The sequence below is a fragment of the Colossoma macropomum genome, unplaced genomic scaffold (assembly GCF_904425465.1).
Source record: "Colossoma macropomum unplaced genomic scaffold, Colossoma_macropomum, whole genome shotgun sequence".
NCBI classification, from domain to species: Eukaryota; Metazoa; Chordata; class Actinopteri; order Characiformes; family Serrasalmidae; genus Colossoma; species Colossoma macropomum.
The window spans coordinates 11212224-11239242 of NW_023494804.1; the positions used below are offsets into that span (position 1 = coordinate 11212224).

General features: G+C 39.6%; 1 protein-coding gene across 35 annotated transcripts in view; it reads left to right on the plus strand.

Moving 5' to 3' along the window:
* Window positions 1-27019, plus strand: part of LOC118825065 (calcium/calmodulin-dependent protein kinase type II subunit beta) — a 97319-nt gene that overhangs the window by 23983 nt on the left and 46317 nt on the right. For 18 of the 35 annotated variants that reach the window (XM_036595565.1, XM_036595567.1, XM_036595585.1 and 15 more), the window contains exons 3-8: window positions 3206-3265; window positions 3625-3679; window positions 4221-4286; window positions 16342-16414; window positions 25105-25207; window positions 25942-26025. In XM_036595565.1, the coding sequence (XP_036451458.1) occupies window positions 3206-3265; window positions 3625-3679; window positions 4221-4286; window positions 16342-16414; window positions 25105-25207; window positions 25942-26025 (441 nt within the window). Of the gene's footprint in view, window positions 1-3205; window positions 3266-3624; window positions 3680-4220; window positions 4287-9680; window positions 9754-16341; window positions 16415-25104; window positions 25208-25941; window positions 26026-27019 lie in introns of all 35 variants that reach the window. The other 17 variants (XM_036595564.1, XM_036595584.1, XM_036595568.1 and 14 more) reach the window with 1 other exon arrangement.

Sequence of the window (27019 nt, forward strand, 5' to 3'; positions counted from 1 at the left end):
CGTGTAGCCAGCTAACTACGCTAGCATTAGCCTCACCCAGCAGGATACAGCTCATATCACCACAGAACAAGTCTATTTTTTGTCTTTCTGTCACTTTAACAGCAGCTATTTAAATTTGTGATCTCAGATATGAGCCTTTATCCTCTAAATGGATGTTTTCAAGCATTGGTTCGCTGAAACTGAACCTGTACTGCGGTTGGAGGCACCACTACCTTAGCCTAGCAGGCTACAGCTTAAAACAGTAAAGAACAGGTAGATTTTAGCTTTGTGTCACTCCAACACCAATCAGTTAACTTTGCTCTCATTTTTATAATTTTATAAGTTTTATAAGTTACCATTTACATTTGCAATATCAGAGCACCAGTTAGTAGAACTGAATCTGTACTGAGGTGATAGGACTTCCTCACCTAAGCTAAGCTAGTTAGGAGAGAGGAACCAGCTAGCATTAGCTTAGCTAGGAGGCTACAGCGCCTGACACCTCAGAACAGGTTTAATTTCGGCTTTCTGTCACTCCAGTGTCAGCCGATCGACTTCGGTTCCTCAGAATTCAGTCATTATCATCTAAATTTGTGTCGGTAAAGCTTTTGTTAGTCAGAATTGAAACTATTCTGTGCTAAGCAGTGATGGCAGCCTAAGCTAATGCTAACCAGCAACTCAATCCTGCTTAGCAGCATTGGTTAACATTAAGAAATTGGTGTTAGAATAAAGCTTTAACCCTTTTTGAATAGTCGATTTAAAATCATGCACTCCTTTCATTTAAGTGGCGTCTCTGTGAGAAAACTGTACTTATTTGATTGTTTTTGGGTTTGAAATAACACAGCAGAATGCAGTGGCACAATACCGACATAAACATAGAACCAATCAGTGAATAGCTACGTCGTTACATCAACTATATCCCTTTATCAGCAGCTCTGGTGCTGTGCGTCAAGGAGTTGACTCCATCAATTTCAGGGGCAGGAGTCAAGATGTGGAGTCAACTCCAGAAAGTCCTGCATCGCTAGTGTGTGGGTCTGTTAGCCTGCTAGCACTTAGTGCTAACTAGGACGGTTCAAATCTATGCCTATCAAAAGCATCAAAAATATATGAATTGAATGTCATGCTACACGCTATATGACTGTGTGGAAGCTAGGAGCTAGTTGAAATGAGAATTCTTGTAGTAGTAAGTAAAACTAACATTAGCATATATGCTAGCACTGTTCATTTCCATCCACCTAAAAGTTCTTGCGTTGGTGGCATGTATGTCTCGTCAGTACACACAATATTCAGGGTCAGGTCTCGTTGGGCTCTTTTATCTAGGAAGATTACCATATTCATTTTTCTTGTGTCTGTATGCTGAATGTTTAATAGCTCTGGCTATGTGCATACGCATCATAAGTTTGTTGTTAATAATTTGACAATGTTCTTAATAATTTGTGATTAAAATCGCAGCTGTTTTGATTTAAAAAACTTGCTCCTTCAAATTGCAATTTTGATTTAAAAACAATACATCATTTAACCGATTTCACTTGGTAGAAGTGTTGATCATTTCCTAGGCCTTTGCTAGGAGTTTCTTCTTTTGTTTACTGACTGCAGACCAATTTTTTTCTGCTTCCATATATTAATTAAAGCCAGGTTTTAGCAAGGATCAGTATGAATGGCAACAGTGGCACACAGCAGGAACTGCGTATGTCACTGGAGCTGCCGGGCGCAGCTTAACAGGAAGAAACGTCATACTAGCACAGGCCGATTAAAAAAAGAACCTTGAGGGGCTTCGACAGGGCACGCATTATAAATTATGAACGATCGCTCTCTATTTTGGAGCTGCTCAAATGATTTGTCCTGCCATGACCTTCAACTACAGTTCCTTACTAGAGGCCTAATAATGAACAGCAGTTAATGCGCTTATTAGACCTTAGCTTATCTATAGCCAATGTATGTACAGTACTCAGCTGGTATTTTAGTAAGCCCGCCTGAAACCATGCTGTAGTAGAAAGAACTGATAATATACCTTTAACAAATTGACATCTAGTGTCGGTTTTGCTCTGCTGTTTTCTGACATGTTAGCATTCTGATGCAGCACTTTTCTGATAACTCCTGCAACACAGTGCTTTGCATGTATCTCTTTGCGTCGTAACTCAGCGTAGTCAAATCACGCTCACTAGATGCAATCCAACATATTGTAAGTTCAAACAATAGAGCCAGTTGAGTAAACCTCATCTTTATTCATGGTAGGGAGCGTTCACTGATTTCCTCCCACACTCTGTCAGTGGTTCTTTCGCTTAGCCGTTATACCACAGTAACCTCAGCGTTTTTTTGCTGGCTTTGTTGGTGTTCTGCTGTGCACTAAGACATAATGCTGTAGTATCTCTGCACCGTCGCGTAGATGCAGCCCACCTCAGACCCTGGAGCAGTATGCAGTGAGGTGTTGATCTGAACAATGCTAATGTGGCTAACAGTGGTTGTAAAATAATGTTGCTATAATGTTGTCTTTAATGAGGGTGTTGGCTGAATTTTGTCTGAAACATACAATGGTACAGAAGCATGAGAATAGTTCATAGTTGTTGTGTTACATTGTTTTTAATCATTTTCAAAAGGGAATTCCACATATTCCACATATACATGTGTGTATAATTAAATGGTTAAGCATGATTTGATATGAGATACACCAGTCTAGAGAAACCAAAACAGAATTGTTCACAGTGGTGGTGATAGGAATCAGGCGTTTAAAGCCTATAAAACTTTCCTCAGAAAAAGTTATTACACAAATGGCTATGAATATGTTGCCTGTTGCATGAGACATTGTTTTACAGCAGTATTGAGAAAGGGTTTTGGCTTTAATTTTTGTTTTTAAAAACATTCATGACAGTTACATGCAGGCATTGGGAGACAAACCATTCCATTTAAAAGCACTTTTTTAGACTTACCACTATTTTGCCGTTATCAACATTACATATAAAAACTCAGAAGATGTGTAGGTTCGCTGGTCATTTTGAATAGACTGTCAGGAACTCCAGGCTTCAATTCTTCACTCTTTTAACTGCATACCTAGTATTGCGTTCATAGTAATTCATATATTCATAAAATTAAGTAAATACTAAGCCTTATGATTAATACCTGAACTATCAGCTTAGAGTTTGAGGGTTTAATAGACCTCTGTGGTTCATGTAGCTGTACCTTACTTTCCCCTATGATTGTATTTTTACTTTGACTGAACCTGTCCTTACAGATCACCAGAAGCTCGAACGTGAAGCCCGCATCTGTCGTCTTCTTAAGCACCCCAACATTGGTGAGTGTCCTCCTTAAACACAGACTTGCTATTGTCTTTAATACAAATTATCGCATTCTTAAATGAGCTTTTCAAATTCTTTATTGCATTATAGTTTATAACAGTGTTATTAAGAACATAGTCAAATGGCACATAGTTGAGAACAAGGCAGGAGCATCTGCAGTTTCAGCAGGAGAGAGCTTGGCTGAGCTCCGACCACGAGAGAACGGAAAGTAGGCTATTCCCTGCCTAGCACACTGTGTGCTTAAGCTCCACTTTTCTATTTATGCAAATGGAATAAGAGCATTTACAGCGCACGCCTGTCAGCCTCGGAGGACGACCGGAGGCATAATGCATTCATTTCTGTCCTTCTTCCCCAGTTCGACTCCATGACAGTATATCAGAGGAAGGCTTCCACTACCTCCTGTTTGACTTGTAAGTGCACGTTCCGAATGCAGCACATAATTAAAATTGCCTGCGCCATATGTCCCTTTCTCTGCTATCTGCGTTCGCCGCATGTCTGATGGCTCCCACCCGTTTGTTCTGCACTCATCCGCTACCCCCCTCCCCACCCCCACCCCCCTTCCTTAGCATCCCTCGCTCTCCCCTTTGCTCAAGAGCTAGTTTCTATGGCAACAGAGTCGGGCTGCCCGGCTGAAGAGAATCCTGCAGCAGGGGCTTCCCCCCCGAAGCCCCGGGATGTCTCTTCTAGAGGATTCCCCCATCCATTCCGGCTCGCAGTCTCCCTCTCTCTCTCTCTCTCTCTCTCTCTCTCTCTCTCTCTCGCTCTCGCTTTCTCTCTATAACACCATAGCACTCACTCACTCTAGCATATAAAAATGTCATCTCTATGTCGAAACCAGTTGCACTCATCATCACTTCCCAAGCAGAAAAGCTGCAGTTAAAGCTTTTATGTGCCCAGCATGACAAATGACCGTTCATATAAACGAGGCTTTGCTCTTTCCCTTTCTTATAGGGTCACTGGTGGGGAGTTGTTTGAAGACATTGTAGCTAGAGAGTATTACAGTGAAGCTGATGCCAGGTAAAGTGCTCTCTCCATTTTCGCCTCCCTTTTTTGCCCCTTTTCTGCAGCTCCCTTCTGTTTTACCCCTTGTATCTTCAAATCATTTCTACCTCCTTCCAGTTACATTACATGAATGTGGTAACGTGTATGTTTTTAAATATTTTTGTTGTAGTAAGGATTACATAGTAATACACAATTTAATCTATACCAAATGAAATATTACAGTAACACATTGTATGGCATAATACATTAAAACCCATATAGTCATCGCACCACCCCTCCCCCAAGCGATCGCTAGCAGTGCGATCATATTTTGAGCAGTAGCTCAGCGATTCTCTCATAGAAGGCAGGCAATTTTCAGCGTGGGCGGTGGCGCTATGTCAACGTCTCATCGCATACCCGGCAGATATCTGCTTCCACAGGTCCCCCCCCCCTCTCTGTTTTTCTTGTCTTTCATTTACTTCCATCTCACCCCCCCTTTCTTTTTGACGCCTGTCTCCTCTCACAGACTTGCACCTAGCCGCTCACACTCACACACACGCACATGCTCACACACTGCAGTACCCCTCAGGAGAGGGACTTTAATCAATTTGACTGCGTGGGCGTATTGTGGGGGCGTGAGATGCACAGTGAGAAACAGAAAAAGAGAGAGAGAGGGAGATGCCAAGGGAAGCAATATAAGAACTGGAGGAAGGGGAAAGAAGAGGCCTGTTAGATTTTGCAGATAATGTTTTTTGACAGAAGTAGGCTTGTAGTTAATGTATACATGTTTCCTTTACATAGAGAATTGGATGATAAAGTGTTGATGATGTTTTCTGAAGTACAGATTATTTTCACAGCATAACACACCTGTCAAACTCTGAAGCCCTTTTCACACTCAGTACCCGGTAAATTACTGGCGTACCTTTACTGTTAATGTTCATGCCTTGCATCATTCACACTTGCAGCTCTCAACCCCTTAAGGATGACACATACCGATTCCTTCCATTTAATCTAGTTTCCTACTTGATTTCTCACTGCTGTTTTTAGCTTATATGTAAATAACATGATATAACAGAGAAAAATTTATAGATTTTTATTTGTGTGGCAAACTACCTTTTGAAACAGGAAAACACATGACTAGGAATGTAAGTCACACATCAGTGCCATTTTACTGTTCCCGAATCTGAAGTGTGCTCTGAATGAGCATGCACACTTACAGTAAAGAAAACCTCATGCATCTTTTAAAAAGTGATAGAAACACAGTATCACACTAAAGGCTGTGATACATTTCACTCTTGCTAACATGGACATGCTCACCACAGAACTTAGAGATTTAAATTAGTTAAAGAGAACATTGCCAGTCAGCGCAGGCGTCTGTTAGCTGACGTAACAGATCTGGCGGTTGGCGCTTTCCTCCAAACGCGTTCGGCTGTCCAGTGACGTTGCGTGAGCGGCAGTTCGAAAAAGAAGCGGTGGTTGGTTTCACTGGTCTCGGAGGAAGCCTGTGTTAGCCTTCACCCTCCTAGCGGTGATAGCATCGTGTGATTGGGGGAGTCCTAACTAGCGGGTGGAATTGGAAACGACTAAATTGGGGAGATAATTGGGTAAAAAAAACAAGTCTCAGAATAGACTGCAGATTTGAAAGGGTTAAACAGTATTTTACCAGGATGCATACCTTCACATTTGCCATAAAGTTACATTAAACAGGATGTGACATCCTTAGCATTTCTAAATCATGTACCAAACATATAGTTTTCTATATAACAATACAATAATAATACAATAATTTTGTATTATTATACTCAACTGTAACAAAAAAAAAGAAAAACAAAAATATCACAGAAATGTTCCACTTTGCTGTTAAACTGTCTGTTTAATTATCACTTAATTCCTGTCATGCATAACAAACATGACCAAGGCTGGTCTGGAAGATTGGCGACGAAAAAAATTCAATGCAGTCAGCAAGCTAGATAAATTGCTTACCATAGTTTTATCAGATAACTGTATACTTGCCACAGCTTATTGTTGTGCACTGATCTGTAGCAAAAAAGTGAAGATAACCGGTGCCGTTCCATGGCATTGGGGTGACTCGTGAGCAGCTGTGGTTAGCCAAGGAGCTAACATTACAGTTGGAAAGTTTGCTTACTCATCTACTACAAAGAGTAAAATCACAAAAGTAATGATAAAAATACAATATCCTCACTGATAGTGTGGCATTCGTCTTTTCTTATGTGTGTATTTAGAACCATTTGGGAAGAAATGTGTAAAGTTTCATGCTAAGACACTGGTTAAATTAGTGTTTCCAACATTTTATTTCTTCAGTGCTGCTATATAAAGGGCAGCACTATTGCCTATCGATACAAATTTGCATATCAAAGTTTACCAAAGTTGAACTTGACGTGAAGTTTCACATGCGAAATTGATTTGCCCCAGATGTCTGCAACGCAGAATCTCTCATCACGCCAATTCTGTTGAAATTAATGTAATTTCGCTTACGAAATGTCGCTGGCAAATTGAAGCATTTGCAGATTTTTAGTTTCGTCCACCACGAGCTCATAGCCTTTTTACTTTGATTTCATAGACTTTTGCACTGCTATGTTGTAGCTTGGCTTTTACCCATCTAGCAGCTCGCCAGCTAGCCTTGAAAAAGAAATATATGGGTAAATCTATTCAAATATCCCTTGAGGGCAGAAGAAAGTAGCATCTCCACCCCTCGTTGTGGGCCGCACCCTAGCCCCCAGCACCTGCTTGCTTTAGCGTCCCCTGGCCCAGCCTCCCCTCCTTAGAGAGAGCTGAAAGTAGGCCTCTAATTAACACACAGATAATTAGTGTGCCAGCTCTGACTCAAGCCACCACCACACACCCAGCACTGTCAGCTTCCTCCACACACACACACACACACAGATACGCACACACAAATACATACACACCTTTTCACACATACAAATCCCATTCACTTCGTTTATTACTCACAGATACTGGCCGTCGCCCCCGCAACGGATCTAAATTTCCAGCCTCAGTGCTATTGTTTGGAGTCCTCTCACCAGAACAGTTAAGAGCTTTAGAAATCCGAGCGAGAGAGAGAGAAGTGTTATTATTATAGACAGAATAGCCACAGACACTGCTGACACTTTAAACTGTGGATCTGTCTGGTTAGCATCATTTTGTGGGTCTATATACCTGGAGCTTGACCAATACATTGTTTGGCTGATAAAATCAACACAAATCTCACCAGTAGAGCGATGGCTTGTTTTATTATGTAATGAATAAATATCTCTAATGTGAGGAGAATCACTAATTTCTGAGGATTTTAAAGGTTTAATGGTTTCATTCTCTTACGCTAAGCTAACGGTAGCCAGGTTTCCATCCAGCTATGTTGCAAAAGAAATTATGTGAATTAGGTTTCCAGCAGTTATGTGCAAGAGAATAAAACATTCGCTTCTGAGAAATACGGAGCGGCGCGAGTTTGCAGTAAAACATGTTGGGCAGTTTCTCGTTGCTGTTTTGTTTAATTTTATGGCTATTTTACATCGTAAGTGTGTGGAGACAAGACATGCTGGCAGACATTATTCAGGAAATCTCAAAGGCAGGGGACTTATATTCTTTTACTGTCAAATGTCAGAAAAAGGTACGTATTAATTGTTTGAATAGTTTGTTAGTCCACTGGTACCTGTTGCTTCCTGTCGTTCCTACGACAGGGTAAAAAAGGAAACAATAGGTCAGTCAAATGTTTTTTGTTTTTTTTTTCGCATTTACAACATCTATTTGGCAAATGCATTTTCATTTATCGCATTTATTTTTTTAGCAGGAAACATATATCCATCCCAAATGTGCACACAAACTTTAATGCAAGGTCTGGCAATTCATTTAGATATTTGCCATTTCGGTTAAGTGTTTTTTATTCTATATTTCAAAATATGCACAAAAATACGTTGAGGGAAGTTAAACTACTAATCAGCTACCACCCTTTGTTATGGCAATACATGCTGAACAGATATGCAATGACACACTGAGGATAAGATAACACAGAAATCAAATCAAAAATAAAAAAGCCAAATCTATTCAAACTGTTTAAGAAGACCAGCTGATTAATCTGAGACTCCAACAAAACTTCTGAGAATGTTGGGAAGCTCCGCCCCTGCGCTACAGTAGTTACACTATTATAGTTACAACATTAGTCAGACAGCCCTTATTAGTGAATTTGGCTACTTTCAGGTGGTGTTGATCACACAGCTGTTGAATTGTGCACACATAGTGTGTATAATCTCTATAGAAAAGCAGAGCGAATAGAATAGGATGCCCTATGCCAATTCAAAACATTGTTTAAAGGTGTATAAAGCCTCCCCAGCATTAGGCTGAAATATTCCATCTATCCTGATGGCTCTGAAGATTTAAATGCCAGAATACACAGGAAAGCATATGTGTCTCTCTATGTTGTTTTCCATATGTCCATATCTTATATCCGTCCTGTTACATTTTCTGGCTTCAGAGCATTCTATAGCATCGCAAGGTAGCATTTTAAAGTTTTTTTTATGTGGTCGTGCTTGCTAAAGAGACAAAGCCATCCTGCAGCCTTCCAAAAGTGGATCTGTACTCATGGAAACATAAACATCAACTGACTGGAGTTGTTAAAAGCTAACAGAAAATTTCAAATTTCTCAGGCTTATAACGATAGTAAGTTACTGGAACAGTAGCCAGTAGGCTAACCTAACGCAGTAAGTTTTTACCAGTTTATTATTTTAACACATGATTAATAGGCCATAAAAGTGATTTTTTTCTAACCTTACTAAACAAAGTTATATGAAACACAAGCACGTTTTTACAGTGTAAGACACTTTCTCCTATGTGCACTGAAAACGCACTCAGGCCTTTTTCTTTCTTTTCAATAGGCAATGGATAGGGCACGCGATTGTGTGATGCTATATTACATACAATCTCACAAGCTTAATTAATACCCTTGATTTCAGAAGCGACAATGTAAACTTTTGGATATATGTACCTGGATGAATGTCTGAAGCCTGGACCGCTCAAACCTTTCCACTCCCACTCTGTACAGTTTCTTACATCAAAATTTAATCAGCTGAGCTTTGCCGGAGAGAATCACATTCCTTACAAAGCGGCACACACCCCTTGTTATTTTGAATAACAGACCACCTTGCATGCCTTTGTCAGTTGCCCCACCTGGTTCCCCCACCTGGTTTCAGCATTTCAGATGTTGTCTTTTGTCTCCCTTCATGTTTCAAGCACAGTAGCTTCAAACCACTTACGCAACAATGTAAAGCGATCAGTGTGCTTGTAGAGCTCACAGTACTCCTTCACCAGCGTCTCTCCACAATACTAACCCCTTTCCTCCCCCCACTCCTTGCCCCCTCGTCTTATCTACACCTTTTTCCTTTTTTCTGTCCCTCCTTCTCTGTCTTGTCTTCGCAGTCACTGCATCCATCAGATTCTAGACAGTGTCAGTCACATTCACCAACATGACATAGTGCACAGGGACCTGAAGGTCAGTATGGCGAGTGCACTGGCCACTGCATGAGACTTGTGATGCCTGCATCAGTGACCTGTCTGCGTCTCTGTCTGTCTGTCTGTCTGTCTGTCTAACACGTTTGGATGATTCTGGTTCCTGTTTCTGCACTTTAAGCTGCACATGATGCACTGGGACAGCTGGCTACTTCCTCTAACTTCTAAGGCATCTTGTTTTCTTGCATAAACAACAACCTACCCAACCTACTTCTCTCCCCTCTCTCTTTCTCTGTCTCTGTCTCTCACTCTCTCATGAAACAATGTGACTTATCCCCCCCTCATTGATTTTCTTTTTTAAATATACTGGATATTGAATGTAATTTTTTTTGTCTGTGCCAATTTACTGGTAGAATAGAGGCCATCCACATCCACAGTCTTCTTTCTGAATAATGAGTGCTTGACTGAAGTGTACTTACCAGAGTGTGGAATGGCTGGGCCGGTTGCTATTGTTCACCTACTCATAGTGCATTCAGATGGTCCTTGTAAACTTTCCACCGGTAGGTTGCACTCAAAATACAAGTGATCAACTTGGGCAAGTCCCAAGTTACTTAACTTGTGATGATTATAATCTCTGATACTTTGTGAATATACCAGGCATACATGGTATTGCTCCACCGCACTGGATATAGGTATATTTCAGGTGCGTTTTACTAGTTAATTGGTGACCATCCAAACGCAAACTCGTCAATAAGATTTGGTGTCGTGACTATTTTCTAACTTATTGAGTTAACATGGACCGTCTGAATGCACCACGAGGCTCGGACGACTTGAGGACCTTACTTTTACAATGCCAGCATTCTTGATCAGCAGTTTTAGTGTATGCTGAGGCACATTTAAGGATATGAACGAAGTCCAGAAGTCCAAGACTTAAAGGAATTGCGAAGGAAATTAGCGTCTCTTTTTTGGATATAAACAATAAAATCTGCTTGGTAGGCCTGTCACAAAGGTAACAATCATCTGATCACAATTATTTGAGCTCATCACAGTTGTTTTCCACAGTTTTCAATCTTACGTTTGCCTCACAACAATGTCAGTTTCTTCAATAGGGTTGGGGCAAATGCAAGTAAATAAAATAAAGCACACAAATGCGTTTATTGAGACACATTATGGATCTTACGATAACAACAAAAGTTCTAAATTCTGAGATGTTCAATAACAGCATTAATGAGGAGCAATGAGTGATATTTGCTTATTTGAGCTCAAGTTGTTTCTTTTGTCAGTTGGGATCTACTGGGTATTGGTGGCTAGGAAGATATCTGATCAGCTACTGGACCCTTTTCACACTTACAGATTTAATGCAGTGGAAGTTGTCATAGTAGAGAAAACATTACAGCAGTGGTGGCATTTATGAATGAGAATGCGGAGGACTAACACATTTTTCAGCATACTTGCTGAACTCGCGCGAACTCACGCAAAATCTCGTGAACTCACGCAAACTCTCGCGAACTCACGCAAACTCACGCAAACTCTCGCAAACTCACGCAAACTCTCGCAAACTCGCAAACTCTCCTGTTCTCCTTGTACTAGGAGACCCAAATAAACAAATGTGGATCTGATCGCTGCTGCTGTTTTCTTTGCCGCTTGCCCTGACACAGTAAGGAAGCAGCGAGTAAAAATGTTTAAGTGAGGGTCATGGATTTAAGTGATCAGTTTTTTTTATCTGTGTTTTTAGAGTTTTAAATGTACATAAACTCGATTGTGCTCATGCCTTAAACTCAGCTCATTCAAAAGCTTTGCTCCACACATGAGTGACCTTTTGCCATTTTTCTTTATTTGCTTGTTGTATTTTCTTCTTTTGCACTCTCAGTTTTCATTGGCTATTGGGGGAGTCCGTTCAGATTGAGTCGTTGACCAGAATGCACTATTTGATCACGCTCAGAGTTGGGTCGAAACAATCAAACATGTTTGATATGCTCCGACTGGTCTGAAACGCGATCGGGAGTGCGACTCCGACAACTTGCACAGGCTCAGCCAGACTGAGAATCAGTGCTAATATTGGGGTAAAAGTCATGAAGCGTAACCCCGGCTTAGACAGTTAATTTAACCTTGTTGGATAATTTGCCATAAGATTCTTAACTTACCTTCAAAGTCATGCAGATAATTCTCAAAGAAATCATCCTGTCTGAAAATGAACTGCTCCACCAACAGAACAATATGTTTCATAAAAAATTAGGTAAATACATTAATAAGGACATAAAATAAGTCCTCTATATCAGAGACATTATAAAGGAGGACTTTGTCTTCATTCTCTTTCATAAAAGCTGCTGCTGTGATGTTTTCTGTGCTATTATGACTTCCGCTACATCAAATCTTAGACTGTTTCTTAGTCTGTTTAGCCACTTTAGGTTTGTGCTTTAATAGTTGCATAGAGTGAACAAAACACAATTAATTGTTAATCAAAGTTATTTAAAAGGCACTTAATCATCAGCTAACATTTCATGATTGTGTCAAGCCTACTACTGGAATATTTCAGCATTGCCAATGAATATCACCCAACCCTACCAGGTCAAGTGTGTGCGCCAGGCCTGGCTTCATATCAGGCCACTGGATATAAAATAAGCCAGAGCAAGACCAGTCTGTCCCCTCACTCACTAGAGGGATATCTGATAGTACAGTGCAGTAGCATTGCTGACAGGGCACAGGGAAGCCCAATCTATCTGTCCTTTCTGGACTAATGGTTCTGGGATTCAGAGGCTCTCTCTGTGTCATATGAGCGTGCCGTGTACACGCTACACGATGTTTGCCCAGGATTCACACTATTGCGCTGTCTCGCAAACTCTCCCTCTCTCTCTTTCTTTCTCTCTGTCTAAATCAGCAACCCACGCCTACACAGCCTGACTCACTCTGTCCGCATCCCGCTCCTTTCACTAAAGATGGGTATTTTATCAATTTCAGGTATTCAGAAATTCACATTTCGAAGCAAATAGAATCTCCCAACAGGAAAATGTGTTATGTTGTCACAAATAAAACTATTTATTGGTTTATTTTGTGGACCTAGCGTAACGGGTGATCCATAACTGATCATTCTGTTGTTTATCTTTGTGTTTTAGGCGCATGTGATTTGACCTACAGTATGATGACTTGCACAGCTTTAGAGTGTCATCTCTTTTGTATGAAATGTTTCCATATATAGCTTGCCCACGCAGTATCAGCTGCTTAAGTCTCGACATCCTCTGTGGTTTTACATTATTCACTCAGACGAAACTTATTTAGGGTCAACCTGACCTTTTTAGTTCATGTCCCAGGTCATATTAAGTACAATTCATTGTATCATAGAATTTAACCTTTTAAGTGTACAGAACCTGTCAACTTTTATCATACGCTGCCGTAGCTTAAAGACCCAGCACGGTTGTTTTTTTAACATCTATCAAAAATAAATATTTCCGTAAACAATTTCATATTTTTTTTAATTACCTTCCCAAAAATGGCCTTAAAATTTGTGTTTCGTAATGTCTTTTTTCTTCGCCTCCTACCATTCTGCTGTGTGGGTGCGAACCCCAGCAAATTGCATATTCATTAGAACCTCTTCATTTACACCCTCTGCGACAAATCTTCTTGCATTTCTTACTTATTACCTTTAAATATGGCCCAGGCTGCAAATTGCATCATATTAACCCAACCCTACATGTATGAGCCTGAAAAAGATGATTCTGAACATGAAATGAACCTGAAAATCCTCGCAGCCTTTTGGCAGCTTCTCAGAGGTGCCATTTCGGGTCCGATTCTGCACTTGTGTTAGCCAGTTAACTTCCATCTATCTCCACAAGCTAGTGTGCTAGGCCTTTTTGAGTAATCTAGCCAGCTGGGGTCACTATATCTTGCAACAAAAATAAGTTTTTAATCTGTAAATAAACATAGTAGTTCGGTCAGTGCAGCAGATGTTTGTGACTTTCTCTTCGTCACCTGAAGGATTTGCACTTCACCTGTTAGCTGTAAACTCCAAAATGATGTACGTGCTGGATGCTCATCAGCTGTCAGCACACTGGCTGGTTATGTTTCTGCTGTATGGAGCTAAATGACGTGAGTGAGTGGTCACGTTAACGTAATTGTCAGGAAAGCTGTTCCTTTTAGCTGGAGTTGGCTGACAAATCCTGAGCATAATTTTTAAATGAGTAGATGAGTGTACTGGGTCTCTCCAATCCAGAAACAAATTTCAGACATTTTGCTTTTGTGTCATTATTTGGAATTGAATGCAGTGAGTGACCAATTAGTGAATATGCAATATAAGACGGTCTGTGATTTGCTGTAGTCAGTTGGCGTCATGTATGGTGTCAAAGATTAAACTGAAAAAAAGTGTAATTCCAATATGGTGGAGCAGTGTAGCAATATTTAAAAACTTCAGAGGTTAGTTTAGATACTCCTCAGTGCACAGTGAATGTGCTAAAGAAACAGTATGAACATAATCACAAACATCCTAATGATGTAGAATTTTGAGTAAAATACTGTGCTGTGTCTTTAAGAATAACCAGTTTGCGTTGAGTTCACTGAGTTTTGCTTGGTGAAAAACAATATTCATCAATAATATCATGTAATAATATCATCTTTATTTATGTTCTGTTTTTTAACCATACACATGAGTCATTCAAATACCAGATTTAGTAAATTAATACTATTGATGCACCGGGACAGGAGTTTTCAACTCATAATACTATGTACAAAATATCGTATCATCATTGTCCAAAATGAATCCTGATTTTTATTTGTGTGAAAATGTCTTGATGTACGGACCAATAGAAATGCTCCAAAAAAACAGCTTGGAAGTAAACCTTTTTTACATAGACTTACAATAAAAGTGAAGTTTTCTTTTCCTGTAAAGTTGTTTTTTTTTTTTTGGAAGGCTACAATATAGATGGACATGGCATCTGCTGGCTGCTGATAGGTCAGAACCCTGAAACTCAGGAAACATGGAACTTGCCGGAGTTCACTATTAGTGTTTACGACTGACCATCCAAGTTTTTTGTGGTAAAGTCAAAAATTTGCGAGTTTATGGGTGTACGAGAAACATCCGAACGCACCAGTAAGATATTTGACATCCATATATTCTAATAATACCCTTACTTCCACACGCCACACTTCAGCAGCTCTGCCACACTCACTCACTCTCTCATTCTCTCTCTCTCTCCTCTAAGGCTGCCTCTCTCCATCTCTCTCCCACAGCCCGTCTCTATGCTTCCTCCTTGCACTTGTCTCTTCTGCTTCCCCTCTTGCTCCTTTCCTGTCTCAATCACACTGTGTCTCTTTCTTAGACTCTATTTCTGTCGACCCCCATTTCCCTTTCTCTGTCTCTGTCTTTCTCTCACACTCTCACTCTCTTTCTGTGGGTGGCAGTATGAGATTCTCGCCTTTTGAGAACTCTTTGTTAAGTGGTATAGCGTTAGTCTGAGCTTCCTGTGTCAGCAGTGCAGTATAGGGGTGTCAGGACTCAGCAAAGCGTAACAGAGCGTTTGTGGGTGCTTCTTTTTGACATATATACGTCGGACCCTGCACATACATACTGGACGTGCGGCCCTCGAGTAGTTGTTTGAAGACGAAACTGCTGTCTGAAACTGACAGCCATCCTTCCTTCCCACTTGGTTTACTGAACTACAGTTTTTGTGAGAGAATGAATGCTGGACTGTTCACGTTAAATGAAGGCTTTTCTTTTTTAACTGCACAAATTTCTCAGTTGACAGCTGAGGGTGTGAAGCCGATGTTATCGTATCTGCTTTGTTGCTCTTTCTCTTCCTCCTGCTCTGTTTCTTCCTTTGAAGGCCAACTTTCAGAAACTGAAGCCCCCACTGGTTCAACGATTTGATTCATGCAAAATAACGTTGATATTATATCATTTTTTCTCATTGCTATTAATCTTCAGCAGAATTTCACAAGATTGTTAAAGAGGAATTCAAAAAAATTAAAGAATTAAGATGTAAGCAAAGTTATTTAGAGTGGTTTGGTGTGAAATGTGCTATTGTTGAGAGACTTACCCACACCGAATAGTTTGCAATGGTAACCAAACATCTGAAGAGTTAAATGCCTCTGATACCTGCCTCACAGAAAGCTATTACACGAAATGGTGACAGATACCTTACCTGATACCTGATGATTCACAATAGTTTTTCACAATGTTATAGTTTTATGAATTTACAAGCCATTCATGTTAGAGAGGTACATGCAGGGCAAACTAATACACAAAGAAAGCTTGTTTTTTCTAGATTTACCACTACTTTACCATTATCACCATTACATATAAAAACTCAGAGGACACATGTAAGTTCACTGGTCACTTTGGATATTAAATAAAATGGCTATGTTTGTGCTGTGGACATTGTGACCCCTGGTTCCTATCACCAGCACCATCTACAGTGCACCATTTCATATCAGAGCTCTCTGAATGACCTTTTTTACATTAGCCTGCAGAAATTTTAAGGTGTTTTTTACATTTATGGAAGATACACAGGTCAAGATGTTAACATGCAGATGTACAGTAGTTTTTCATTTTGCTCCCCCTCATTCCCCCCGCCTGTGCCTGTGCACGAGAGAATGTAGCTCTTGCTCAGACTAACATGCGCCCCCTGGTGTTTGCATGCAGTCATTGCATCCAGCAGATCCTGGAGGCGGTGCTTCACTGCCACCAGATGGGTGTGGTGCACCGAGATCTCAAGGTGAGTGACCGGTCTTGTTCTTTCCTCTCGTTTCGTGATGGCTGCATGCTTGTGTATCTGTCCGTGTCTGTCTGTCCACACTGATGTCCCTCAGCACTGTACATGCAGTGTATGAAGCATATGCATATGAATTGACAAAGGATAAGTTTGAAATACAGCTATTTGGTACCACTAGCTGACATATCTAACATAAAATATTTGTGTAACATTATGTTATGGAGTATGTTTGGTATGAGGGCCTTGTTATCATGAGACTGCACGACTGGATGTGTTTGCATCCAGCATAAAATTGTAAAAATTTCTTGTATTTATGACAGCTCTATTGACTCAGCTCGGTGCTGATGTTATTTGATTTTAAAATGCTGTATTTTATCTGTTAGATTCTGTATAGACTCACTGTCCACTTTATTAGAAACAGTTCCCATGTATTTACAATTACAGATCTTTCTGTCCTCCACCCTCAACCTCTTTTATCATTGGCATGTTTCCGACCACAGGACCACTTTTGACCAGATTTTATCTGTGTGGTGGACCACTCTTAGCACAGCTGCGACACTGACATGGTGGTATGTTTTGCGCTGGTATGAGTGTGTCAGGCACAGCAGTGTTGCTGGGGTTTTCACTGCTAGGTTGAGAGTGGTCTACCACCCAGACATATCCAACTAGGAATGGGTCTGTGGTCAGAAACGGACCACTGATGAAGGTCTAGAATAGAGGCTGACACGAACTGTTCAACTGTTCAAACTGTTGCATAATAGTTGTAATTGGCTACAGTCTCTAACTGTACATCAGAAAGGTGGAGCAACAAAGTAGACGTTTCTGATAAAGTAGCCAGAAACTGTATTTTTGCATTTCAGGGTAAGAAATTTGATGTAGATCTTTGTTTCACATGTCTTGAATATGATTAAATGTGATTATGATGAATATGATTATGAACATGCAACAGCACTAAGATGATCCCTTAAATGACTCGTGACTGACTAGACTCTTGGTTAGAAACTTACGAGTTTTGAAATTTCAAAATGAATAAAACTTTTAGTCTCCAACCTTAAGTGTGTGATTTGCGTGTCAGTTTTGAAACCGTTATGCACGGTCATTACTGCAAATAACAAGCCTTTAATTACAGAAAAAAACTTCAGTCTGAAGGATGAAATTAAGCACTACATGCAGTGAATACTATGTTTAAAGGAAAGAGAGAAAACAACTTGAAACAGTTGGCTACCACATAGTGTGCATAGTAGGCTTGCTAGCTAGCATACTAGCTATTGTAGCTGAAGTCGTCGGTTAATCTAGTTACTCATTACATTCTTTTGAAATTTACTAATGTTTCAGCTGGGGAAGTTATTTTGCAAGCTTACATGCTGTATAAACTACAGACTAACCATACTTTTCAAGCTGTTTTGCCTCTTTCCTTTAAACACATTTACTGTGTTCTGTTTTTTCTGTAATAAAGGGCTTGTTATTTGAAGCCGTTTCAGACCTGACATGGTTTTAAAAGGGTTTACTTTTGGACAATACAGCACCTCAAGACTCAAGACTCACGCCCTGGAGACTAGAGACTCGACTCGGACTTGGATGAAGCAGTTTTTGAACATATCATTGCCCAGTGCAAACATGGACGTTAAGAATTGGAATGTTGGAATTTGGAAAATCTTAGTCGCTCACGTTTGAGTACCAGCTGGTCCACGGCTTGTTTTGCGCACTGGACTCTGAAGTCGTCTGATGTCAGACAGCCGACATTGACCATTGACTCGGTCGGCCGGCTTCTCAGGCAGTACATGAGGAAGCTCTGGTTAGGCTAAGGCTAACCCCAAAAGACTGGCCATTCTTTTATGTTCATTTTCTTGAAAACAAAGTGGACTACTTCAGATGCAATGGACTAGACAGCAGGAAGTGACAGAGTGACTGCTGCTTTTTTGTTTTCATTTGAAATGTGACAGAAACACCCCTCAGCCTCTCGGCTAAACGGGCTACCGTTAGCATGGTTTGCACTGTTTGTGTGTCATGTTATCTGTGGCATACCAGGATAAAAGTTATGACAACACTCTTACATGAAGAACAGTTTCAACCAGTATAGTGGATAAACCGATATACCACACACTGCTAACACTAACTATAAAATAACATCATATTGCCCAGCCCTACAGGTAATCATCACATACTTTCAGAGCAATAAGCCTAACAAAGGCAGAGGTATGAGATCAGATACAGCAGGATGTAGATATGAAAGGTTTTTAACTTTCAGCTTAAAGCTTCAAGAGAGCAGTTTTAAACTTTAATGCTGGTCTGTCTGGTGTAATAGTTAATACAGGGTCTTTGACAGCGCCAGTGTGTTTTAGATGTTAACTACAGTATGACCTTTCCAAGAATGAGATCATATTGCATGTTCTGAGTCGGGCCGGATTTCATTTGTTCTTTCAGAAAGTCTTTTAACCTCTGCGTTCTGGATTTTGATTCCCCAGTGCATCCCAAGCTTGACATTGAGCAGTCATTGCGGCTCAGAGTTCCATTAATAACGGCAGCGAGTGACACTAGCCATGGATTCACGCAAGAAAGCCTCTGTCGTCCACAGCTCTGCTTTTATCTGGGAGCAGTAACTGTGCAGTGAGAGAGAGAGAGAGAGAGAGAGAGAGAGAGCTGGAATGTCTCTCTGACACCCATGCTGTTCTTCTTCTCTGCCTTCTAACCCACTTTCTCACCCAGCCCAACTTCCACCAGAGCGGAAGCAACCTAACCTACTTAATACTGTACCGGGCACAGTGTGCGAGGCTGCAGCACTGAGCGCAGCATACACTAATACACACTAACACACCCTCACGTACATGTGCCAGGGCCGTAAATATGTTTTGTGTGTGTGCTGTTAGGCTTAGAAATGAAACTGTTCTGTTACCAGGTATTTATTTTGAGCCAATATCAGCCAAGGATAGTGAATGCTGAGTCCAATCCTGTAACAAATCTAGCCTGAAAGAGCACACACTCACATTGTGTTGTGTCATGTTAGCTACAGCGCTTCCAAAAAGTGTTAAAACATTTTTCCGTACTTAAATATGTAGAGTTTTAGCATTGTCGTAGTATTGGTATCCGACCCAATGCTGTAACTTAAATACAGTACTGATATCAGCAGTAGAGAATACAATGAAGTAGCGGTGGGCAACATGGCAAAAGTATTATATCGCAATACATTTTCACAAGACACAATATGCATCATGATATTTTGAACATAATGCACTAGCAGTGCATTTGCATCAAAAACTGAATATGGTTCTTTCTGTTCAGTGTTTTACATACTGCAGTGCACTAAACCCATTTAAACAGGACTAATTGTGCTCTCTCTGTAATGACATATGTAGTTGTTCAGTGTTCTTTAAATGGTGCAAATCATGGAAAAGCAAATTTTCCACCTTTTTTTTTATTAAAGGTTTGATGTACTATGTAAACACTGCTATTGTTTCAAAACATACAGTCTATATATGGAAACTAAGCTGCAAAAACAGCTTGATTTGAATTGTTTTTGTGATATCATACATTTGCCTGTTTAGGAGTGTGTTAACCCGGACAATGCAGGGCATCCAATGAGCTCTGTCGTATTTACTTATATCAGTCTTTAAGGCACAGTAACAAAAACAGCCTATTTAATTAAAAGGGGTAAAGAAAGAGATGTAAAAATGACTGTTTTGGTATATAAACCCATACAAACCTCAAGGAAAAGAAAATCCAAATAATTTTGTATAGTATGTACTAGGTACTGACAGTATCCACGATAAGCTCAGAAAAGGGTATTATCACGCTAACAAAATGAATCATGATAACTAAAATACTGTCATATTGCCCACCTCTACTGCGAAGGAACTTCTGACCTGCACACACGTTACGGATTGATGCCAGTGAGCAGATCACAGCAGTAGTACAAATGCTTATTGGGAAATCATATTCCCATTTCCCTTCAATCCTTGAAGGGGAAATGGGAATATGTTGTGCTGGCTCCAAATGCGGTTCATTTAAAGCTGATTTATTTGTCAAACAGAACTGCCTTTACCAAAGTAAAATATTTTAGATAGATTTCCAATAGTACTGAATAATCTAGGCACCTATGTCAGAGTTAGGTTAGGTAGAGTAAGGATCAGGTATTGGAATCGAAAGGGTAAAACTGGTATCAGGGCATCCTTGTTAAGTTCAATGTGTAGGAAACTTAATATCAAACCAAGTGGCATTATTTATTTTATGCAGACCATTCCAAGACTGTAATTTTCTTTATGGCAAAATGCAGCTGGCGTGTTTCAGATCGTTATTGTTTGATCACTTTCTTTGCAGACGTCTGCAGGTTTGCACCCAAAAAGCGTTTTTTACAGATTGATTCCATCAGTGAACACACCAACACCACTTCAAGAAAAACTGCCTACTTTCACGTTTCCACCGTAGTACTCTGGTAGATTTTTTCATACAAAGAGTTTACCAGCAGTTTATCAAATAGAGAATATCTTTTTTTTTAAATAGAAATATAATTTTGTGAAGTAACCTAAAGAATGTCAATAAAATTCACCAGTAGGTAAATGGATAAAGTATCCAAATACTTTCCTGGCCCACTGTATGTATAGAGCAGAGTGTTGAAATGTTTGAGGGTGCTAATCTACTGTTAGATGCTCATTTTTAAGTAAAGTGCTCCAATTAAAAATAGCTCTTTTTAAGTTTAGTTGTTTTTAAGGAAGGAAAAACTGGTTGGCACTGGCCAATTTTCAAGGTTTCAATGTCTGTATCCATATTTCAAAAAAGGAAAAGTGGTGTTGTGTCATCTCTGGTGAGGCTGCCTATAGTTGACGAATGAAAGTTGATTTTGAATTTAGTAGGTTAGTGTGAATGTTCATGTTTTGAAAGGAACTTTGAAGTGTCCATTTTAAATGATCTCAGAGATATCACTATGAATCATAACGAAAACCTCTAGCAGGGAGACGCTGTCATCTCTTGTTTCAAGCCAAGACATTTTTTTTTAACTTCTGTGTCGCTGCTGTCATGCAGTCCAGTCACGCACAAAGTCCTGACAGGTCATATTGCAGCAAACTGCTTGGCAAAACTCACTGTGCCGTCCATAAAAGCCACTTCCTGATTGCAGTAAAAATAATTTATATACCTTGATACACTCACAGTCCACTTTATAAGAAACACCTAGTTTATGCTTCCACTCACTGGCCAGTGGGTGAAGTTCATCTACCTTGTAGTTCTGCTATACAGTTAAAGACTGTGGCCAGTTACAAACTCTACATCAGCAAGGTGAAGCTGCAAGGTAGATATTTCTAATGAAGTAGCCATAGAGTGTATTGAACGGCATAACTACTAATATACTAGGTTATGGTTGACATTTGAATCAACAAATCTCATGACCCAATGAGACCAAGTGCTGCCTCACTATGTTGGTGAGGCAGGGTGCCTCAGCAACATGCCAAAAAGTAGAAATATTTGTTGCATTGACTTCATTGCTAGACAAAAAAGAGGTAAGCTCACAAGAACTGGCAACAATCTTCATCAGGTCAGCAAATGTTAGACCGATTGAACGATTGGCTTTTTGATCAGCATAGCATGACTGGTGATTTCATGATGGTTACTGTGTTAAATTACAGCTGTCTGCCAAAAATAGACAGTCTATTACTGACTGAGATTCTCTACTACTGTTCGAACTGCATTAGTTATATATGAGGCGATGAGGTGATTAAATTATTACCAGTGTTTCTCAGTGATTTTAGTCCAGGATAAATTTGCCATGTTGACAGTTTTATGGAATGCATGCTTCCTTTGTATCCTTTGGAAAATGAGTTTTTGCGTGAGTTTTACATATTCTCTATGTCTCTAATGAAGCCAGTATGTATTGTTTTACCTCAGATATGTGTCTCCAAACATTGAACCGTGTCAAATGACAGAAAAAGGTTTGATTTTGTGTGGCGATGTTGACTGTTGCCTGTTAATTCCCATGACACACTGTGTTCACTTAAGACAGCTAATTAGATGGTTAGGATAAACAAAATTACAATAAAATGAAATATGTGAACATTTTATAAGTGTGAGCAGACAAATGTATTGTTCATGGAACAGTAAATGGAGAAGCTAACACAATGTTTTCTAGTTAAAAAATTGTGATTATCAGTTTTTAGTCCATTCCAGTTGACCTGTAGGTCTAAGCTGTTTTTATCTAGGACAGAAATGAAAAAAGTCAGAAACGATAGCTCATCTGCTACTGCACAGTTTGTGTTGGTCATCCTCTAGTCCTTCATCAGTGGTCCCAGGACACTGCCCACAGGACGCTGTTGGCTGGATATTTTTGGTTGGTGGACTATTCTCAGTCCAGCAGTGACACTGAGGTGTTTAAAAACTCCAGCAGCACTGCTGTGTCTGATCCACTCAGACCAGCACAACACACACTAACACACCACCACCACGTCAGTGTCACTGCAGTGCTGAGAATGATCCACCACCCAAATAATACCTGCTCTGTGGTGGTCCTGTAGGAGTCCTGACCATTGAAGACCAGGGTGAAGGGGGGCTAAAAAGTATGCAGAGAAAAAAATGGATTACACTTCGTAATTGTAGAGCTACAAAGTGCACCTATATGATAAGTGGAGCTGATGAAATGGACAGTGAGTGTAGAACCAAGGAGGTCTGCTGAATGAAGTGGTCTGTCTGTGAATGGCTGGTTTATTTCTCACTTACCAAACTGCAGTTATCATTTATTCATTCACATCCATCAGAAAAATTCTAACAACCTACAGTCATGACAAGGTTTACTAACTGAAACTCAAAATGACCTGCTGATTAACTGAAAAGTTAAAAAAGGGAAGTAAAAGTGCTGAAACATTAGCGACAAATGTTAGTGTCTCTTTGCTTCATGTAGGTTAATATTTAGTATTTCGTTTAGGTTAGTATTTTGTTGCATATCCCTTCTTTTGGATGGCTGCTAGGCATGATGGAGTGCACAACTGATGCTCATCCAGGCTTATTGGAGTTTGACTTTAGGATGGCCAGAGTGTGGCAGTTGGTCTTTTTCTATGATTTTAGTACATTCTTCACATTTGGTTCTGTAATTTTCTGTGTATTTGTAATCTTTTGCAGAGATGTTTTTATTACAATATTTTATAGACATTTTTTGACAGATTAATTCAACTTAATATTCAAGGTTTCTAAAGCAATATCTTTCAGATTATTAATGAAATTAGGTCAGGTGTGTTAGATGGTGGCTTTCCAGGAGTAGAAGTTGAGATCTCTGGTTTGAACATGACGTGTCTGCATTTGGATTAATGTCCCAACATTTTGTTTTTTAGGTGGCGTTAGGTGAAAGTGTTGCCTATTGTTCAGTTGGACTCCAGATTGAGTGCGTTTACATGCACTTAATAATCCAGTAACTGCAGAAATTCAGATTTTGTCAGTAATCCGATCAACGCATTTACATGCACTTGAGTAATCAGATAATGTGAAAACTCTGGGTCTACATGAGTCAGGCAGTAATTGGATTTCTGCTTTGCAGCCAGCCAGTACACTCAGTTTAGAGAAGACGATGTGACGTAAACCTCGTGTAAAACTCAAACTTCATGCTGTGGCTTTTTAAAAAAAAACATCGCTCCACTTTACCTGAAAATATAGATATACTTCATCTAGAAGATGAAGAATATTTTAATTCTTCATTTCGTCAGGAATGTGGTTGGTTTCAGCGTCACTCTAAAAGTGTTTTGCAGCCATCTCACAGCGACACTGCTTGCTTATTTTCCCGCACAGCATTCTGTGCAGACCGAGAAATATGAAAGAAATCAGAGTAAGAGTACATGCACTAAGAAATCTGATTACTGAGCTAAAATCTAGGTCTCTTTATCGGATTTTTTAATCGAATTTCTAGATTGGAGAATGGTGTTTACATAACCATTTGAATAATTGGATAACTGCAGAAATCAGATTATGACGAGAAGTTATAATATAGTTGAAACAATGCACTTTTGAATATGGTAAAGCATAATTCGCATTAAAAATTAACAAACTAAATAATTCTAAAATAAATACTTCATGATGTAGGAAGCTTTTTATTTGCAATTTTCTAAAACACCATTCATAATTCCAGTAAAAAAATGGCATACACGGTGTCTTTATTTGGGCATGTCACTGACAAAAATTACACACAGATGGAGATCAGAATACAAAAGTTCCAAAAGGGTTCTGAAAAAGGCTTTTTAGGGCCACTGTCAGTGATCTTTAAATAATATTGAATAAGTCATGTCTGCTGTGTGTGCGTGATTGTGCGAGTCTTTCCGTGTTCGTCTGGATGAGTGGGAGCAGTGTGACAGAGGTCACGCAGAGCCACAGGCAGCGTTTGAACTCAGCAGGGAGGTGAAGTGTAAACTAATGAACTGACCTAATGTCCAGCGCACTGCATCTCTAACCTCCACAAGACAGTCTGACCCAAACTGACCACACAGACCCTCCCTGCCTCAGTCACTGAGACTTTTGATCTTTATCTGTATTACACAGGTAAAGAATATGGCATGATATTGTACTGGAACACATTCCAGCTTTAAAGTGGTGAACATTGTGTCTGTTGAGCTGCCTTTCTCTGTGTATCTTGAGTGTTGTGTGTGTTTGTGATTTTGCATCTAGGCAGAGTGTATAAATTACTGTTGTTTCAGTGGTAATCTGAGTGCACCTTTGATGTCCCCCCATAGCCTGAGAACCTGCTCCTTGCCAGCAAATGCAAGAATGCAGCAGTGAAGTTAGCCGATTTCGGTCTGGCCATTGAAGTGCAAGGGGACCAGCAGGCCTGGTTTGGTATGTAGCCGCTTTAGAAGGTTTAGCCAGACTAGAATGACCAAATACATTGTCACTCAAGACTGGAAACACCATTCACGAGTTCACAATCCATTTTTCAGTAGTATAGCAATAACTGTTGAATATATAATATATAATAAATTGCATACATTCCATTATTAGTAAGAGGCTTGAAATCTGTAAAAAAAAATAAAAGAAATTTGTGTGTGTGCAGAGTGATGAATGGGAGCTGTTTAAGTTATAATAAAATTAAAATGCCTCATATTTCAAAATTGGTGATTAAATCTTTAGGCAGATAAGATTATTATGACATAATCTTGTGATGTATTGTTTATTACAACTTCTTGTTATGCTCAAAATACCTAAAGTATTGCATAAAACATGTAAAAATACCTTTTGGTGTCTAATGTGTAAGGCTTATATCTGTCATTGTGCACCAACTAACACAAAACCTGGAAATCTCAGAGATTTCCATGAAGAAATTTAAGCCAAAACTTAATTGAATTGTGCTCCAAATTGTTTTTAGTCATAGATTTTTATACAGCAAGTTCAAAAGTCTGAAAAGAGTATATCTAGTTTGATGCTGATGTATCGGACAGTATTTGTGCCACATTAACAGTATGAACAGGCCTCAAAATGTTGGAGGTTTAATATAAGGAGTGATTTCAAACTGATAAACGGTATTGTACATGTTGAATCACGCTTAAAAATTCTTTTCATGTCTTGATGTGCAGGATTTGCTGGAACACCAGGGTACCTGTCTCCTGAGGTGCTGAGGAAAGAGGCTTATGGGAAACCCGTGGACATTTGGGCTTGTGGTGAGTCAGACGTTCCCTTTGGCTTTGTTATCTCTCTCTCTGACTCTCTCTTTGGCTCTCTTGCTCCCTCTCCCACATATCACTGCAGCATAGATGCATCAAACCAAGGCAGACTGGAGAGCTCTTCTGTTTCAGGCTCTCCAGAAAGGCTTTGTTTGAGTGCAGCTTTTGCTCCTCTTAACAGTGACTACAGTATGTACTTCCTTAAGCACAAATTTGCCCCCTTTTTCTTCGGGGAGATTCCCTAGAGTGTTTGTTTTTGGTGGGAGTCATTATTTTTGTTATAATTCAAATTTAAATCTTTATTTTTTATTTCATTAAAGCTATATCTTTATTTATTGGCATGGCCATTTTAAGTTACAGTGTTGTGGAAGCTTTCGGATCTGTTCATCACATATCAGTCAGTCTGAATGTAGTCAATATTTCATAATGATCTTAAGATATAGTGTTGCCTAAGCATTTAAACCTGTATATTGTACATCAATCAGCCTTACGTTCAGTCTTTATTTATAAATTAGGTTATTTTGACTGTGTATATAGATACGTATTTTATCAATGTGCATTTGGGCTTTCTGTGAGCAGACCTTCATAGTAGGGCTGTAACAATACATTATATGTTAGTATGTGGTATTTTATTGAACTGCAATAATGGCATGTTAGCTTGCGGCTAGGATGTTAGCTTGGGGCTACCATAATGTTTTGTGGTTACAGCATTAGATTGAGGCACTCTAATGTTGAATGCTCTAATAAACTGAAAATGGAAGCATTAAGACAAATCACATTTTCAGGCACTCCTGATTTCTGCTGTACTGGAAATTGTTTCGAATTAAGACCCCACTGTATTGTATTGAATAGTAGATTGTTAATGAATTGTTACACTCCTACAACACTACATAACCTTTCCTCAAGATGTGGTGCTTTTGATTAATTTTTTCCTTCCCCTAAAAACCTTTCCAGTTTTTTTCTTTTTCAGGGTGATTCATGAATTGTTTAC